At 46.5% G+C, this 14276-nt stretch overlaps 2 protein-coding genes across 5 annotated transcripts in view; one reads left to right on the top strand and one right to left on the bottom strand.

Moving 5' to 3' along the window:
* Nucleotides 1-397: 397 nt before the first annotated feature.
* On the top strand, nucleotides 398-3980 carry LOC148229028 (uncharacterized). Of its 3 annotated transcripts, none has more exons than XM_088198184.1 (3): nucleotides 398-847; nucleotides 3505-3637; nucleotides 3699-3980. In XM_088198184.1, the coding sequence occupies exons 1-3, from the start codon at nucleotides 445-447 to the stop codon at nucleotides 3907-3909; spliced, it is 747 nt and encodes a 248-aa protein (XP_088054310.1). In that variant the 5' UTR covers nucleotides 398-444; the 3' UTR covers nucleotides 3910-3980. The 3 variants fall into 3 exon arrangements, with proteins under 3 accessions (XP_088054310.1, XP_088054312.1, XP_088054311.1); XM_088198186.1 differs by lacking the exon at nucleotides 398-847 and adding an exon at nucleotides 2709-2765; XM_088198185.1 differs by lacking the exon at nucleotides 398-847 and adding an exon at nucleotides 3320-3373.
* Nucleotides 3928-14276, bottom strand: part of alpha-Spec (alpha spectrin) — a 16653-nt gene continuing 6304 nt past the window's right edge. The window contains exons 6-40 of one of the 2 annotated variants that reach the window (XM_088198167.1): nucleotides 14118-14276; nucleotides 13879-14049; nucleotides 13222-13818; nucleotides 13046-13154; nucleotides 12799-12978; nucleotides 12550-12734; nucleotides 12336-12488; nucleotides 12110-12269; nucleotides 11837-12042; nucleotides 11659-11763; nucleotides 11480-11602; nucleotides 10019-10153; nucleotides 9820-9954; nucleotides 9627-9752; nucleotides 9364-9555; nucleotides 9066-9302; nucleotides 8843-9006; nucleotides 8667-8784; nucleotides 8529-8573; nucleotides 8179-8327; nucleotides 7912-8110; nucleotides 7598-7846; nucleotides 7386-7535; nucleotides 7180-7317; nucleotides 7003-7120; nucleotides 6724-6928; nucleotides 6335-6652; nucleotides 6061-6265; nucleotides 5790-5994; nucleotides 5605-5725; nucleotides 5173-5540; nucleotides 4728-5105; nucleotides 4497-4667; nucleotides 4260-4426; nucleotides 3928-4186 (exon numbers count right to left, since the gene is read on the bottom strand). The exon at nucleotides 14118-14276 is cut by the window's right edge and continues 30 nt beyond it. In XM_088198167.1, coding sequence (XP_088054293.1) covers nucleotides 4058-4186; nucleotides 4260-4426; nucleotides 4497-4667; nucleotides 4728-5105; nucleotides 5173-5540; nucleotides 5605-5725; nucleotides 5790-5994; nucleotides 6061-6265; nucleotides 6335-6652; nucleotides 6724-6928; nucleotides 7003-7120; nucleotides 7180-7317; nucleotides 7386-7535; nucleotides 7598-7846; nucleotides 7912-8110; nucleotides 8179-8327; nucleotides 8529-8573; nucleotides 8667-8784; nucleotides 8843-9006; nucleotides 9066-9302; nucleotides 9364-9555; nucleotides 9627-9752; nucleotides 9820-9954; nucleotides 10019-10153; nucleotides 11480-11602; nucleotides 11659-11763; nucleotides 11837-12042; nucleotides 12110-12269; nucleotides 12336-12488; nucleotides 12550-12734; nucleotides 12799-12978; nucleotides 13046-13154; nucleotides 13222-13818; nucleotides 13879-14049; nucleotides 14118-14276 — 6570 coding nt within the window. In that variant the 3' untranslated portion in view covers nucleotides 3928-4057. The remainder of the gene's footprint in view (nucleotides 4187-4259; nucleotides 4427-4496; nucleotides 4668-4727; nucleotides 5106-5172; nucleotides 5541-5604; nucleotides 5726-5789; nucleotides 5995-6060; nucleotides 6266-6334; nucleotides 6653-6723; nucleotides 6929-7002; nucleotides 7121-7179; nucleotides 7318-7385; nucleotides 7536-7597; nucleotides 7847-7911; nucleotides 8111-8178; nucleotides 8328-8528; nucleotides 8574-8666; nucleotides 8785-8842; nucleotides 9007-9065; nucleotides 9303-9363; nucleotides 9556-9626; nucleotides 9753-9819; nucleotides 9955-10018; nucleotides 10154-11479; nucleotides 11603-11658; nucleotides 11764-11836; nucleotides 12043-12109; nucleotides 12270-12335; nucleotides 12489-12549; nucleotides 12735-12798; nucleotides 12979-13045; nucleotides 13155-13221; nucleotides 13819-13878; nucleotides 14050-14117) is intronic. The other variant, XM_088198168.1, reaches the window with a different exon arrangement.

Consider the following 14276-nt stretch of genomic DNA (forward strand, 5'->3'; position numbering starts at 1 on the left):
GCACGGCAGGTTTCAGAAACTATGTAGATAGCGCCTGTGGAATTTAGTATATCAGGTCTTCATAACTCTTCCCGGTCGCAAAAAATCGCAATGTTGCTGTTAATTTTTTTTATTGCTTGTCTCATGATTGTATCTTAGTTTTTAATTAAAGGTGTTACGAGTAATAAAAGGTTCAAATAAGTGTCTTCGTCCATTCTAAGGTAAATATATATTTTCATCTCATTCAATAAGTTAATGTGAGAATAGGTTCTTGTTATCATTAGCCAATCTTTACACCACAAGCCCCGTTTATTTTTCTTTTGTTTTTTAACGCAGACATTTGTGCATAGTTGTACAAAAAGATCGATTTAAATGTATCTATTTATATGACCTGAATTGCATTTAAATGTTTAGTTTTTATTTAATTTGGTCGAAATAGATTATTTGTCAGTGAGCGATACGACTATGGCAGCACCGGCGGCTCGGCGGCGGGCCCTTCGAAACCTCGGCGCTTGGGGCCCCTCGGCGGCTCGGGCGTCAGCGCTGGCCGCTTCGGCGGCGGCCTCTCTGAGACTGCCGTGCCACCCTTCGCCCGCCGTGGCGCTGCTGGCCGCGGACCTGTTCGAGCGACAATGGCGCCGGTGCCTGGCAAGGGCGCTGCTAGAGGGGCGCGGGGAGGAGGGCGCGCTGACTGCGGGGAGGAAGGCGGGGGCGAAACTCGTCGCCTCGTTGCGGCTGGCGGCCAAGGCGCAAAGCGGAGGCGACGGTCTGGGAGCGCGTCGGATGCAAAGGCTCATGAAGACCACCGCTCTCGGTCCGGTCGTCGTCGAGGGGATAGCCGAAGAGGCGACGGTCTTTTCTGATCTCGGTATTACATATCTTGTATTAATATTTTAAAATGCAAACAATCTTTAAATTACTAGTTAATTCATTTGTCGATTCTTTTTACCAGAACGTGTAATTTTCTATTCAAACTTTGTTTTCTTTATGTCATAATAATAAAAAAAAATGAGATTTTAAAATAACATTACTCGAAATTAATTTCGTTGTAAGGATGTAAGTATCGCATGCCTTAAAAATATATATTATTCTACATATTTGTATAATTATTTACAATGTTATTTTCTCGAATATATTTTTTTACAAAGTTACAGAATTCACACATTTAATCCAGTTGGAAATGTCTTGTATCACATGGTTTTCTTTGAATTTGTTCTTTATTAAAAATTTCATTTATAAAAATACATTAGACTTCCTAATGAACAAATTCAAATTCACATTTTTTTAAAAGACCCCCCCCCCTCCCTCCCCCCGACAAATCTGTGACAATTTAAAATCATTTTTAGTTCTCAAAACGCTTTCAGAACTTTTGTAACCTTCACCCACTGTGAGAGCAAATAACGAAAAATATTTACAAAAAAACCCATTTATAATTGTGGAATAAGCTAACCATGAATATTTATCAAAATAGTTGATATTTAAATATCTTTTTAAAAATGTATCTTTCAATGTATATATTATTATTGTGAAGAAAATTGATTTTCTAAAATAAAAGTTATTTCTTTTCAAAAAGCACCTGGTCATAAATTAATTAGGCCGATTTTTTGCATATATACATTTTTGAAGGTCAAAATGGGGAGTTGCTGTTATAACAGCGCGAACGATCACTTTAATCTTCCATTAAGTTTAGTCCGTCTACCTGGAAGGGTCGTAATAAAAATAATCTTGCAATTATGTAAAATTAAAATAAAGGGAGCTAAAATAAATTTATGATATTATAAATATTTAAATATAAAAAATTATAATTATTTATTAATCCAAATGGGGAGGGGATATGGCATCCTCCTTGGATCCACTTATGCACATCACTCGATTTTTGAGAAGATAGAACGCCTTGTAAGCCTGCCGCACGCGTAAAAATAAAAATCAACAACAATTACGTATCTTAAATAAATAATCTACAATAGTATTGTATTGCTTAAAAAAAAGAAAATTTCAAACTAGAGCAATGAGAGTATTTTTAAATAAAAATAGATTTACTATTCGCGATAAAGTGTAGTTATCTAAAATAAATGACAAAAAGGTTCTGTCGGGCCATATACCTGCCCTATAACTGTACGCATTCATTGCAAGTCGAGTCGACAATTATTTGTCAATTTAATGAAACATTACAAAACAAATCTAATGATAAATTCAAAATCAGCGTTTCATTTTAGTACAAAATAAATAAAATATTCATTGCTTGATTTTCTCCAAGTATTTTTGCGCTATTCTGCGCATTTGCCATTTTGTTACAGCGCTACATTGCTTTGGTAAGCGCTCTTTCGTGAAGATATATATATATATATATATATATATATATATATATATATATATATATATATATTTTAAATCTCGGGATTCATCACGATTTATGCTTACTTGTTGATGCCATGATCACGAATTGCTTGCGACTGTCGTAAGTAAGTCGCAAGCAATTCGTGACCATGGCCGGAAAATCACGGCCGAGAATACAACAAGTAAGCATAAATCGCGATGAATCCCGAGATTTAAAAAATAATTATACTCGCGAAAATCTAAAAATCCATATATATATATATATATGTATGTGTGTATCAGGCGCGGGCGGTGAGTTACTTTTCTCCCCCACTCGCTCGCGTGTTAAGTGACGAGAGTGAGTGAGAGACAAGGGCATGCGGACCAAATGTCCTTATCTCTCATTCACTCTCGTCACTTAACACACGGGCAAGCGAGAGGGAATGTATCTCACCGCCCACGCCTGATGTGTAAATATACATACGCATATAAGTGAATAATTAGTATAAAATAATCTTTAAAATTAAACTCATAGGAATATTTTAATATAACGTTACACTAATTAGTAGTTCTTTACATTTTTCTCTGTGAGAAATATTAAATAATTTTCGAAGTCACTTAACCGAGGTATTAACAAGGTCAAACGATAAGAACTAAGTGTGTTATCATGTTCAGTTGTTACATTATATCAGCGATGTATAACTTTTTAATCTATTTTCTAATTTTCATGTATGATGTATTTTTTTATAGTTTTACATGCTAGTCATAAGTTTGGTGGATAATTTACAAAAAAAAACGATAAGTTTCAATGGCAATGATGTCTGTCGCTGGTTATGCAGTTATATCGGTAAGGACGAAATAGCATAGTCAGTAACGTCTCAGACTAGTAACTCTGAGGTTGCGGGTTTGGAGCCCCGGCGGCGGCACTCGAATTTTTATTCATAAAAAATGTGCTATTATTAAAAAATCGGTCCCAGCTGCAGTGACATCTATTGGTTACCAGTAAGTGTGTTCTCACCATGCTGTTTGTACGTATTCAATATGAATATACGCAAGTCACAACCAATAATTTACTTATGTACAGCCACTCTTCACCCTTCCAAATTATTAGTTTCTCTGTTTAGTATTAGCTCGAAATAATTTCTTCTTTGCGACCCATAATCGAACATGTTAAAATTTATTAATTATTCTGAATGATTTTCGTCTCAGGGTTCACAGTGCCAGCGTTCGGTTCCGAGGACTCTGTCGAAGAAGCCATTCCATCGAAAGACGGTCGAATCCGCTCGACGCGAACCGCTCTGCTGCTACTGGCATACGTCACCAACGAACGTCTTTCCCGAAAGTAAGACAAGCTTCATTTTAACCAAAATTTTTTAATGAAAAATGCAACATTTTTACTCAAGCTTCTGCCGAGCGACGAGTCGACTTCCGGAAAATTTGGGACCGGAGGCCCGTGACGCTCTGCTGGCGACGGGCGTCGCTCTCGCCAGTCTGTCCTTAAACGGCGTCGATTCCGGTGAGGAACATATCGCAGCCGCGGCTCTTCGATCGGGACTCATACCCGAAGACGTCGCCGTCACCACAAGGTCGCTCATTGCGGCCGTTCTCGTTTGAACGGAAAATAAAACTCGGTTGCGAGAGAAGCTATTTTATTGAAGCGGTGATAAATATTTTTTAAATGCGAACAGTGTTTAATTTATTTTCGACCCAAACTCCGATATATTACGAAACGTCTTAATTTAAGCGAAGGCGTAGCGCGCTCCTAATTTTGGAAAAGCGTCCGAGTGAACTCTACGTAATCCAAGGCGCCCGCTATGGGCCGCTCGGTCTTGGGTTCCGCGAAAGGCTTCATCCGCTCGATGCAGTAGTCTGCCATGTCCTTCGTGAGGTTCTGAAATTTTAAGAGACTCGGTCAGCGGACAGCTGCTGATAAAACGATAAATACATAGGAGAAAAACTATTACGGCGTATAGTTCATCTTTCGTGACGTAGGGTCGATCCGCCGCCGTTATGGCGCGGAAGGCGTTTTCTATCTCCTCTGAGGACTGGACGTTCTCCGTTTCCTTGGATATCATGAAGGCCATGTACTCCTGCAATGACACTTGCCCATCGCGATTGGGGTCGACGATTTCTGCGAGAGAGTGGAGTCGCAAATAAGTAAGAAAAATAGTCACATCACATAGGAAATACAAAACACTTACGAAGTATGGCGTCAAATTCGGGATCGGGTTGACCCTCCTCCACCATGGGCAAGTCGTAGCCGAGCGCCCGAAGGCAGGATTTAAACTCTTGGTGGTTCAACCTGCCCGATTTGTCTTTGTCGAAGTGTTTGAACATCATCGAGAACTCCTTGAGGGCGTCCTCGCTCACACCTGAAACGAGAGATGTCGGTTTAATTCGCGATCGAACATAAAACGAGTAAAGATACGCACCGCTCTGGTTGCGGGCCTGGATCTGCTGCTCGAGATTATGCTGCATTCTCATTCCCAGCTGGTCGAGCTGGTCCCACTGCTGGGCCAAGCCGACAGTGCTGTGTTCGGTGTAGCGGTTGTCGAGCACCAGGTGCTCCTCGAGCATGGCGGCCAGTTCTTCGAGTCTGCGGAGGTCGCCTCTCCTGGCGCGTACGCCGCCCGCCGCCTTTCTCAGGGCCTCAAGTTGGTCCTCTAGGGAGCCGCTCCCCTCCATCATCCAGCTCCTCGTTTCCGCGAGCCACTGGTGGAAAGCGTTAGCGTGCACGGCGAACTCCTTTCGCAGCTTGTCGTTTTCTTCCTGGCGACGCGCTTCCTTGGCGAGCTCGGCGTCGCGTTCCCCTGCACGTAAAAAAATCGTTAAAAATAACCACGACCGTCGGAACTGCCTTCGAAGACGAAGGATTACCAATAATTTTGCGGAGATTTCGCCACGTGTCTTCCAGAGCCTCCATGGTGAACCAAGTGTAAGGATTCGGTCCGACGTTGAACGACTTGATCTGTTGGTCCAGCTTAGCGAGAGCTTCGAAGTCCGCCTCGGCCGAAGTGAGCGACGCCTGGAATTGAGCGTGGGCTTCTCGAAGGGCTCGTATTTCTTCGATCGAGTTGCATCTCACGGGATCGGTCAGATCCTCCTCTGCGTTTTCGAACCAAGAGTTGAAAGCGGAAGCTTTTTTGGCGAATGTCAGGTACAACTCTTCGATCTGTCGGAACTGCTCCTGGAGACGGAGCAGTCTTTGTTTGCGCTCGTTGGAATCCCCCAAGAGCTTCTGCCAGCTGCGGACGAGAGCCGAACGTGAGGTTCTGGATTCTGTTAGCGGTTATTGCGGCGGATACTCACCGAGCGATGACGTCGCGGTGTCGCTTCTCGATGGCCGGGGTCTGATCGTGGTTGGCGGCGACGAGGAGGTCCTTCAAAGAAGTGATGTTCTGAATACCTTCGTGCTCGAAAGCAGCCAAACCTGTAGGTTCGAAAACAGTCAAGAGGATACTCGAAAATGTAATAAAACTCGAAGAAATACGTACCGGCGTCGAAAGTGTCCTGCTTGGTCAGGAGCGTCTGGACGGTGGAGAGGTCGCGACCGTACTCTTCGCTGCGCACGTGAGTCTCCTTGTCGGCGATCCAGGACTCGACGACGTCGGCCTTCCACATGAACTGCAGATAAGCCGAGTTGTCGACGAGAGCCCTCTTGCGCGCGTTGCCCAGAGAGGAGAGTTGGTCGAATTTAGCCTGAATGCGAACAGTCAGTCAGTAAAGCGGTCCCGTCGCCCTTTTCGGCGCTCCGCCGTTACCCACCTGGATGACTTGCGTGCGATGCTGGATGGAGTCGGCGTGATGGTTGCCGTCGTGAACGAGCTGGTCGCCAGCCTGACAGATGTCGTTGCACCTGTCTTTGTGAGCGGCGAGGTCAGTCTCGAAGGCATCGTGCTTCTTGATCAATCCTTGTACGGCGGCCATGGTGTCGCCGTAGTCTTCCACGGACAGCAATTGCTGTTTTTCGCTGAGATTCGAAAGGAAAATTAGCATTTCGAGTTTACTCTATATAGTCGCCGTAGAAAATCGACCCTACCTTAGCCAAGCTTCCTCTTCTTCGACCTTAGCCAAGAATTGCTGGTATGTGTTGCTCTCGTCCAACTTTTTACCGCGAGTCTGCGCCAGGCCCTTGAGCTCGGCCCATGCCTGATTGAGGGCCTTCAGTCTCTGTTCGATCTCGGGCACCCCCAGATTCGAGACGTCCATCAGTTTCTCGCCGGCTTCTTGGACCGCCTGGATGGCGGGTTCGTGCGAACCCAACTCGGCTTCGAGTCGCTTGTGTTTCTTTTTCAGATTTTGAACTCCGGTGAGGTCGCGTCCGTAGTCATCGGATCCCACGAGCAACTTCTTCTCTCTGTGAAAAGAGTGCGTGAATTCTATGGAAGTTTTCCATTTTAAATTTTAATAAAACCGACCGAGACTCACTTTATCCAACTCTCTTCGTCGGCGATGTCTCGGAAGAACTGGTGAAGAGTGTTAGCGTCGTTGAGACGAGCGCGCCGGTGGGCTGCAAGATTGCGCACGCGCTCACAGCGCTCGTTGATGCCCTGCTGCTTCTCCTTGATGGTGTTGCGCGCCGTCGGCTCAAACTGACCGCTCTCGATCAGGGAGTCGGCTTGTTCGTTCATGTCTGACGTAAAGATCAATATGGTTAATTGTAAACGTGAGCGTTTACAGCGCTCTCGCTGCTGAATATCTACCGACCTTTGATCCTGTCCTCGTGGGCTTGGATGTCGGCTTCCACGAGCTGATGCTTCTTCAGCAGGTTTTGCACGGAGGCGAGGTCTTTACCGGAGTCTTCGGACGTCAGTAAGCTTTCGACCTGTCGACGAAAACAAATATAAAAGAGAGTTCGAAAACAAAAAAAAATTTTAAAATCACCTCGCCGAGCCAAAAGTCCAAATCCTTGACGGCGGCGATGTACGTGCGTTGCTTGTTGGCTTCTTTGAGTTTCAACGACTTTTCTGTGGTCTTTTGTGTGAGGTACTCCCATTGGTCGGCGATGGAAGCCAAGCGAGCCTGCAGACGGACGAAAACAATCAAGGGCGTACGTTCCGGTTAGCTTTTACTCGCAGAGCGAGACTCACCTGAACTGCTTCCTCCGAGCCACTGCACTGGTTCTTGTCTATTAGATTTCCTCCCATGGCTAAAACGGACTGGATGCGGTCGGCGTTGGCCGCCAACTCGGCTTCGAAGGCTTGATGCTTTTGATGTTTCGATTGAATGTTGGCAGGATCCTGCGGAAAAGAGTGTCAATGAGGTCAGTTGTCCACCGACTCGTCGGCCGGTATCTACGCACCTTGTAACTTTCCTCGGTGGCCAGTTGAAGTTTCTCAGCGATCCAATTCTCCATCTCGTCGGCGTCTCTGGAGAACTGCTGTAGCGTCTGTTCGTCTCCGAGCCGGGACCTCTTCTCGATGAGAGCCTCCTTGAGATGGCGCCACCTGTCCAGGACCTGTTGTCTCTTATCGTCGATCGGTCCGGCGGCGTAATGATCGGCGGCCGTCAGCTGATTGGCGAGGGTCTGGAGAGCGGCGATCTTCTCCTCCTGGAAAGCATACGATGTAACGAAGAACGTTCTCGAGTGGAAGGAAACGAACGCGAAACACTTACGTGGGCGTTGATGGCCTTGTCAAAGTCCTCGTGCTTTTTGATGAGCGCTTCCACGTTGTCTCCCTTGGAGTCGACTTCGTCGGCCGAGTCGAGAAAAGCTTCGCGTGCGCCCATCCAATTTTCGGCTTGCTCACAGTCGCGGTAGAACAGCTGCAGTTCCAAGTTCTGGTCCAGTCGCACGCGTCTAGCCACCCAAGCGCTGAAAGAAAGTCTCTCGATTGCGGCTCGGGAATGCGATTTTTAAATTTTATATTTAAGTCGGCTCACTCTTCGAGGTCCTGTCTGGAGTCAGCCACCGCCTTGATCTTCTCCCTGATGTCCGGGCTCGCATAATGGCCCGACTGCAGCAGCTGCTGACCGAACAGCTCAAAGGCCTGGAAAGTGCCAGCTCTGGCGTCGATCTCCGTGCGGTGCTCCTGCAACGATCGCGGGATGTAGTCGAAAATTAGCGAAACCGTCGCACGACACAGGCACGATATCGAAAGCCGACGACTATACGGTTAGGCGTAAACTTAGCATGCGGTAAACTCGGAAAGATTGTTAACGCAAGGACGGAATAAAAACACACGAGACGGCATCGTCTGTTACGTAAAACACAAACACTCAATTCGTCTGACCTGCGGCATTATGCCGTAATGAGCGTCTATTTCCAATCTTTGGCCCTAAACAATAACAAATCACGGTTTAATCTCGAATCGACTCCGCGATTAATCTCGAATCGAAATCGCATCATAACCAGTGCGACGGGTCCGTACCTGATGACGCTCCAGAAGAGCTTCGGCTCCGGTGACGTCGTTGGCGAGCTCCTCGGAGCTGACCAGCCCCTTCATGGAGTTGATCCACGCCATCAGGTCGCGATAGTCAGATAGGAACCTGAAAAGAGGAACGCGGTAAACGGGCGTTTTGTTCTTTCTCCGCGTTGCGAGCATACCTTTGCAAGTCGTAGCTGTCTAAGAGCTTCTCCTTCCTGGAATTGGCCTTGGCCGTGAGCTGCGTCCACTCTTCGTTTATTTCACGCTGCTTATTGTAAGTCTGCTCCGCGGTGTCCGGATGAGAGTTCATCAGGCGCGCCGACGTGTCTTCCAATTGGCGGATCTGAATTCAAAACGCATTCATCACCCTCAGAACTCGTTCGTCTCGCTTAGTCGACTTACCTTGTCTCCGAGGGCAGCCAGGTCTCTCTCGAGCCCTTCGTGCTTCCTCTGCAAAGCCTGGACGCTGCGCAGGTCCCTTCCCAGGTCGTCGTTGTCGAGCGCTTCGTCCTTCTCTTGGATCCAATCTTTGGTTTCGTCCACGTCGCGATGGAAACGCTGAACCTCGTGAGCGGAGCCCAGTTGGGCCGCCCTCTCGGCAGTCAGTTGCTGCAGCGACGACCACTTGGAATTCAATTCCTGGTCGAAGAAGGACAATTAGAAACTTTCGATTAGCGGAGACGGGCCGTAGAGAACTCACTTGAATTTGCGTCTGAATCTTCAGCGCGGCTTCGGTCTGACCGATCGTCATCAGCTGTACTGCAATCTCGTTCATCTCGGCCAAACGCACTTCGTTGGCTTTGAGGTCGGCTTGGAAATCGTCGAATTTTTTCTGCATCACCTCTACCTGTTCTAGATCTTCGCCCACGTCTTGAACTTGAGCATGGTTCTCCTGAAACCGTAGCATTGCGATGCATTTTGGAAAATACGCAATATCTCACAAGTTATAGGTCGAAAGATCACCTTATCTCTGATCCAAGTCTCCAATTCGGCGGCTTCTCGAACGAGAACGTAGGCTTTGACCGAATCGCCGAGCTTGTTCTGTCTCTCCCTAGCCAGGCCGATGAGGTTGTCGTATTGCGCGTTTATCTGAAAACGACGGATAAGTTAGATATATTCAAACGTGAATTCGGTCGCGTCCGCAAGAGTAACGCACCTGGTTTTGGCGAGCAGCAATGCAGTTGCTGTCCGCGAGGTTTTGCTGAGAAGCCGTCAGACCGGCGTCGATCTTCTTAACGTAAGCCGCCGGTACAAAACCTTGGCGATCGTTCACTTCCACCTTCCACCAATCCTAGAAAAACGAAATTCGTCAGAAACATTCGAAAACAAAAAAGGGCGAAATCCTTCACATATACCTTATTGTTGGAGTTCAAAAGAGTGAGGATGTCTCCCTTCTTCATGGAGACTTCTCGGGGCGATTTCTCAGTGTAATCGTAGAGAGCCGCCACGCACTCCTTTCCGGTTACGTCCACCACGGGAGTCTCTTGTTGCTGAATGACATTGTTTTAGTTAAACTTGCGCAATAGACGAGAAAGAATTGAAAGGTTTAACCACTTCATCCTCGGGATTATTTAAAAAAAATGGTCAAAAATAATCACCTTTTTTTATTGCGATTTATTATGCGATGTGTTATGAGAATGATGAAAAAAATCAGTTTAAAATTATTTATTCATTATTATTATTATTATTATTACTTTTAATTTTTTTTTTAAATTAATAAAAATTAGAAGTTGCCTCCTTTGCTGTTTTTTTTTCATTCAAACTCTAAACATAACATAGAAATACATATGTATGTGTGTGTATGTTACGTAATGTTTGTTGTCAAATAAAAAAAAATTACCTTATAATACAGTATGGTGATTTTTGAAACAGGGTGTAACGCATAAAGCAGCCATGCATTCTGGACAATGGTATTCGCGTCAAGCAAACTAAATTTTGGATCTGATTTTTGTGGAATTTACACGAATATATTTTACCATCTGGTTATAATACGCAGTTCTGAATGAATAGATCCTCTGAGAAAATATTTAAAACTTACAATTTCTGTTTTGTTACCTAATTTATGATGATATCCAGAAATAAAGCAAATACATTCGAATTGTCTTTGATAATTTCCGCAGTCCATGGAAGTGGGTGAAATGAAAGCAATCTGATCGTGTAAAATAAATACTAGCATCATAAAGTGTCATATTTTTTATTTGATTTATGAGGGGTAAATGTCTTCAATATAAATGCACATGTGAGAGAATGCATAGATAGAAACGTGTAAAAAAAATACTAGCATCGTAAAGCAGGGGTAGCCAACCCAAATGATCTTGCAACCACTTTGGAAATGCATCATTACGGAAATGCGAGCCACATATAAAATTATATATCCCCATATTAGATTTTGATACACTAGACATTTTTTGGAGTGAAAAATTAAAACGTAATGAGTTATTATTATTGTGTTTGCTATTATTCTTACATGTAAACATAGATAATATAATAATAATTATACTAAACGTTAATTGTAAAAAAATATATAACACTAAAAATTAAATATAAAAAATATATAAATAAAAATGTTCAAAGCTAGCCGCGGGTTGGCCACCCCTGTCGTAAAGTGTAATTTTTTTTTATTTTATTTATGAGGATCAAATGTCTTGGATACAAACGCACATATGAGAGAATGCGTAGTAACGCAAGGTATTACGCAGCGCGTTTTTTTTTTAATATAGAGTTCACACGCGCCCGTGCGTGCATGCGTCTAACGCCAAAAACATTTTGAACGCGCCCGTGCGTGTAAAAGGGTAAAGTGGTTAAATATATCTTACGCGGCAATTTTGAGCTTGGTCTTTTAAAGACTGGATGGTGTTTCCGAACGCCTCCAAGTCGGACAGCAGAGCCTCATGCTTCTTCAGCAACGCTTCGGACGAGTCTTCGTCTTTACCGTAGTCCTAAAAGATGCAGAGTTAGCGACGCGAACAATAAAGCTAGTAAATTACGAACTCACCTGATTGCACACGATAGGTTCCTTTTCGCGCATCCACGATTCGGCCTCGTTAGCGTCGGCGAAATACTGATGCACTTGCAAGGAGTCCTCCAGATCTTGCTTTCTCTTTAAAAGTGTAAAACAACAATTTCAATAACACGTCAGAGTTGAGAAATGTATCGCAAAAATCTATGTTTACCTGCTGAGCTTTATCCTTCAACTGCGTCCACTGATCGGCCAGAGCTTGGACGCGTTTGACTATCTCGTCAGCGGCGAAATGACCCGCTTCGCGCATTCCTCGGCCGGATCCGCACACTGCAGTGACGCGAGACTCGTGATTGTGAATCTCGGCGAGCACAGCTTGGTGCTTCTTCATCAGGTTTTGCACCCCGATCAGATCTCGTCCTGAAACAAAAACGTCAGTATCAAAGGAATCGGCGAGACCCTAAGCAAGCGAGAACGCAAAAAGCACCTCGATTGGTGGACGCGGCCACCGGCTCCTTCTCTCGGATCCAGGCCGCCTCGTCTTCCAGATCCCTGTAGAGCTGCTGGGCTTGCAGGGAGTCCAACAAGCGTTGCTTGCGAACGGACATGGGTTTTTCTAATGCCGAATAACGCTTCACCAGCGCGTCCTAGGTGTGGCAAAAAATCAATTAGGCGATCGAAGCGTATTAAGAGAAAAATCGATGATCGTTTACCCTCTTGGATTGAATGCTGTCGGCGTCAAAGTGACCTTTCTCGGCGAACTGCTCGGCTGCGATCTGAACGCCTTCGATTCTCTCCTGGTGGGATCCCACGTCCGCTTCCAAAAGGGCATGTTTCTTTTGTAAGTTTTGAACGCTCGTCAAGTCCTGCGAAACGCGCTAACGATTAGCGATCAAGAAGAAGGAAATGCACACCATAGAAACCCACCTTGCCGTAGTCCTCGCTCAAGAGTTGACCTTCGATCTCCGAAAGCCAGAGTTCGACATCTTCGATTGTACGATTGAACTGCTGCTGCTGAGAAGCCTCTTGCAGTTTCGTGCCTTTCTTCTCCGTGGCGCCGACCAGCGTCTCCCACAGTCCGACGATTTCGGAGGTGCGAGATTCGATTTGAGCTGCGGAAGAGGCGCAATGTGAACGATAGCTTCGGACCGTCGCGGTAACTAAATTTATACTCACGGGCGGCATAATGTTCCTGCTCGATCAGCCTCTGTCCGGTGGTGACGATCTCATCGACGCGGCTCTTGTTGGTCTGCAGCTCCTGCTCGAAATTCTGGTGCTTCTGAACTTTACCATTCAAGTTGGTCGGATCCAAATACGAGTCGTCCGTGGCGAACTTGAGTTTTTCGTTGATCCACCCTGCGACGCGAAAAGTACGCGTGAGTCTCGATCGGTTTAAAAGACGAGCAAACCCGGCGACGCTCACCTTTGGTTTCATCGCAGTCGCGCTCGAACTGTTGCAGTTTGTACGCATCTTCGAGCAACAAACGCCTCTGACCCGATCTCTCCAATAGAGCTGACCTCCTCTCCAACAGCTGAAAAAGTAAAGACGGTAACAGACGGTCCGACCGGAGAAGAACCTCCACTAGAGGTGAAACCCACCATCTCCCTTCTCTGCGCAACGTCGTCGGCCGCATAATGCTGACCCTCGATCAGCTTGGTGGCGAACTCGTCTAGGGCCTTGATCTTTTCTTCCTGCGCAGCCAAAGACTTTTCGAAATCCTCGTGTTTCTTTATTAGGGCTTCGACCGAGTCGAGCGAATCGCCGCGGTCCTCGTTGGCGAGGAAGGCCTCCTGTTTAGCCATCCAGGTGTCGGCCTGCTCGGTGTCGCGGTAGAAGAGCTGGAGGTCCATGCACTGCTCGTAGCGCACACGGCGCTCCTCCCATAGCTCGGCCAGCGTCGATCGCATCTCGGCCACTTGTCGCATGCGAGAGCTCACTTCGACGGCAGAGGGGTGGCCGCTCTCGACGAGGTCACGTCCGGCCGAAAGACAAGCGTCGAGAGAGTCGCCCCTCGCGTCGATCTCGCCCTTGTGCTCCTGGTGACGCTCGAGGAGAGCTTCGGCTCCGGCCACGTCTTTGGCCAGCTCGTCGGCCGAAATTATGGCCTGCATGTCAGACATCCACGACATGAGATCGCGGCAATCGGCCAGGAATCTCTGAAGGGTGTAGGACGAAGCGAGTTTTTCTTGGCGTTCCTAAAGCATGACAAATTTCGTTAGTGAAACGTCACACACGACAATTCACAGGACTCTCACCTTCGCTTTGGCGACGAGCGTCTCCCAGGCGGCTTGAATTTCCGCACGCTTAGAATCGATGTGGGAGGCGTGCGGCGCGTGCAAGTCGCCTAAGCGGGAAGCCTCAGCGCCGAGCGTTCCGACTCTGTCTTCTAGAGCTGCCAGGTCACGTTCGACTCCTTCGTGTTTGCGCTGAAAATTTAAAAGAACCGTCATCGTCGTAACGGTCGCAGCGACCTCGTCCGGGGGCGGACGCTCACCTGTAGAGTCTGAACGCTGGCGAGATCTCGGCCATAGTCGTCGGAGCTTAGCACAACGTCTTTTTCGGAAATCCAGGCGACGGTCTCATCGGCGTCTCTGTTGAAGCGTTGAATTTCCTGCGCACCGTAGAGCCTTTCTTGGCGCATCAGGGCCAGTTG

The sequence above is a fragment of the Plectrocnemia conspersa genome, unplaced genomic scaffold (assembly GCF_051122295.1).
Source record: "Plectrocnemia conspersa isolate PC_06_02 unplaced genomic scaffold, ASM5112229v1 ptg000011l, whole genome shotgun sequence".
Taxonomy (NCBI): Eukaryota; Metazoa; Arthropoda; class Insecta; order Trichoptera; family Polycentropodidae; genus Plectrocnemia; species Plectrocnemia conspersa.

Coding starts and splice junctions, on each gene's coding strand:
- LOC148229028 (XM_088198184.1), top strand. CDS start 445: ATGGCAGCACCGGCGGCTCGGCGGCGGGCCCTTCGAAACCTCGGCGCT. Junction 848..3,504: donor GACGGTCTTTTCTGATCTCG/GTATTACATATC, acceptor TTTTCGTCTCAG/GGTTCACAGTGCCAGCGTTC. Junction 3,638..3,698: donor AACGAACGTCTTTCCCGAAA/GTAAGACAAGCT, acceptor TTTTTACTCAAG/CTTCTGCCGAGCGACGAGTC.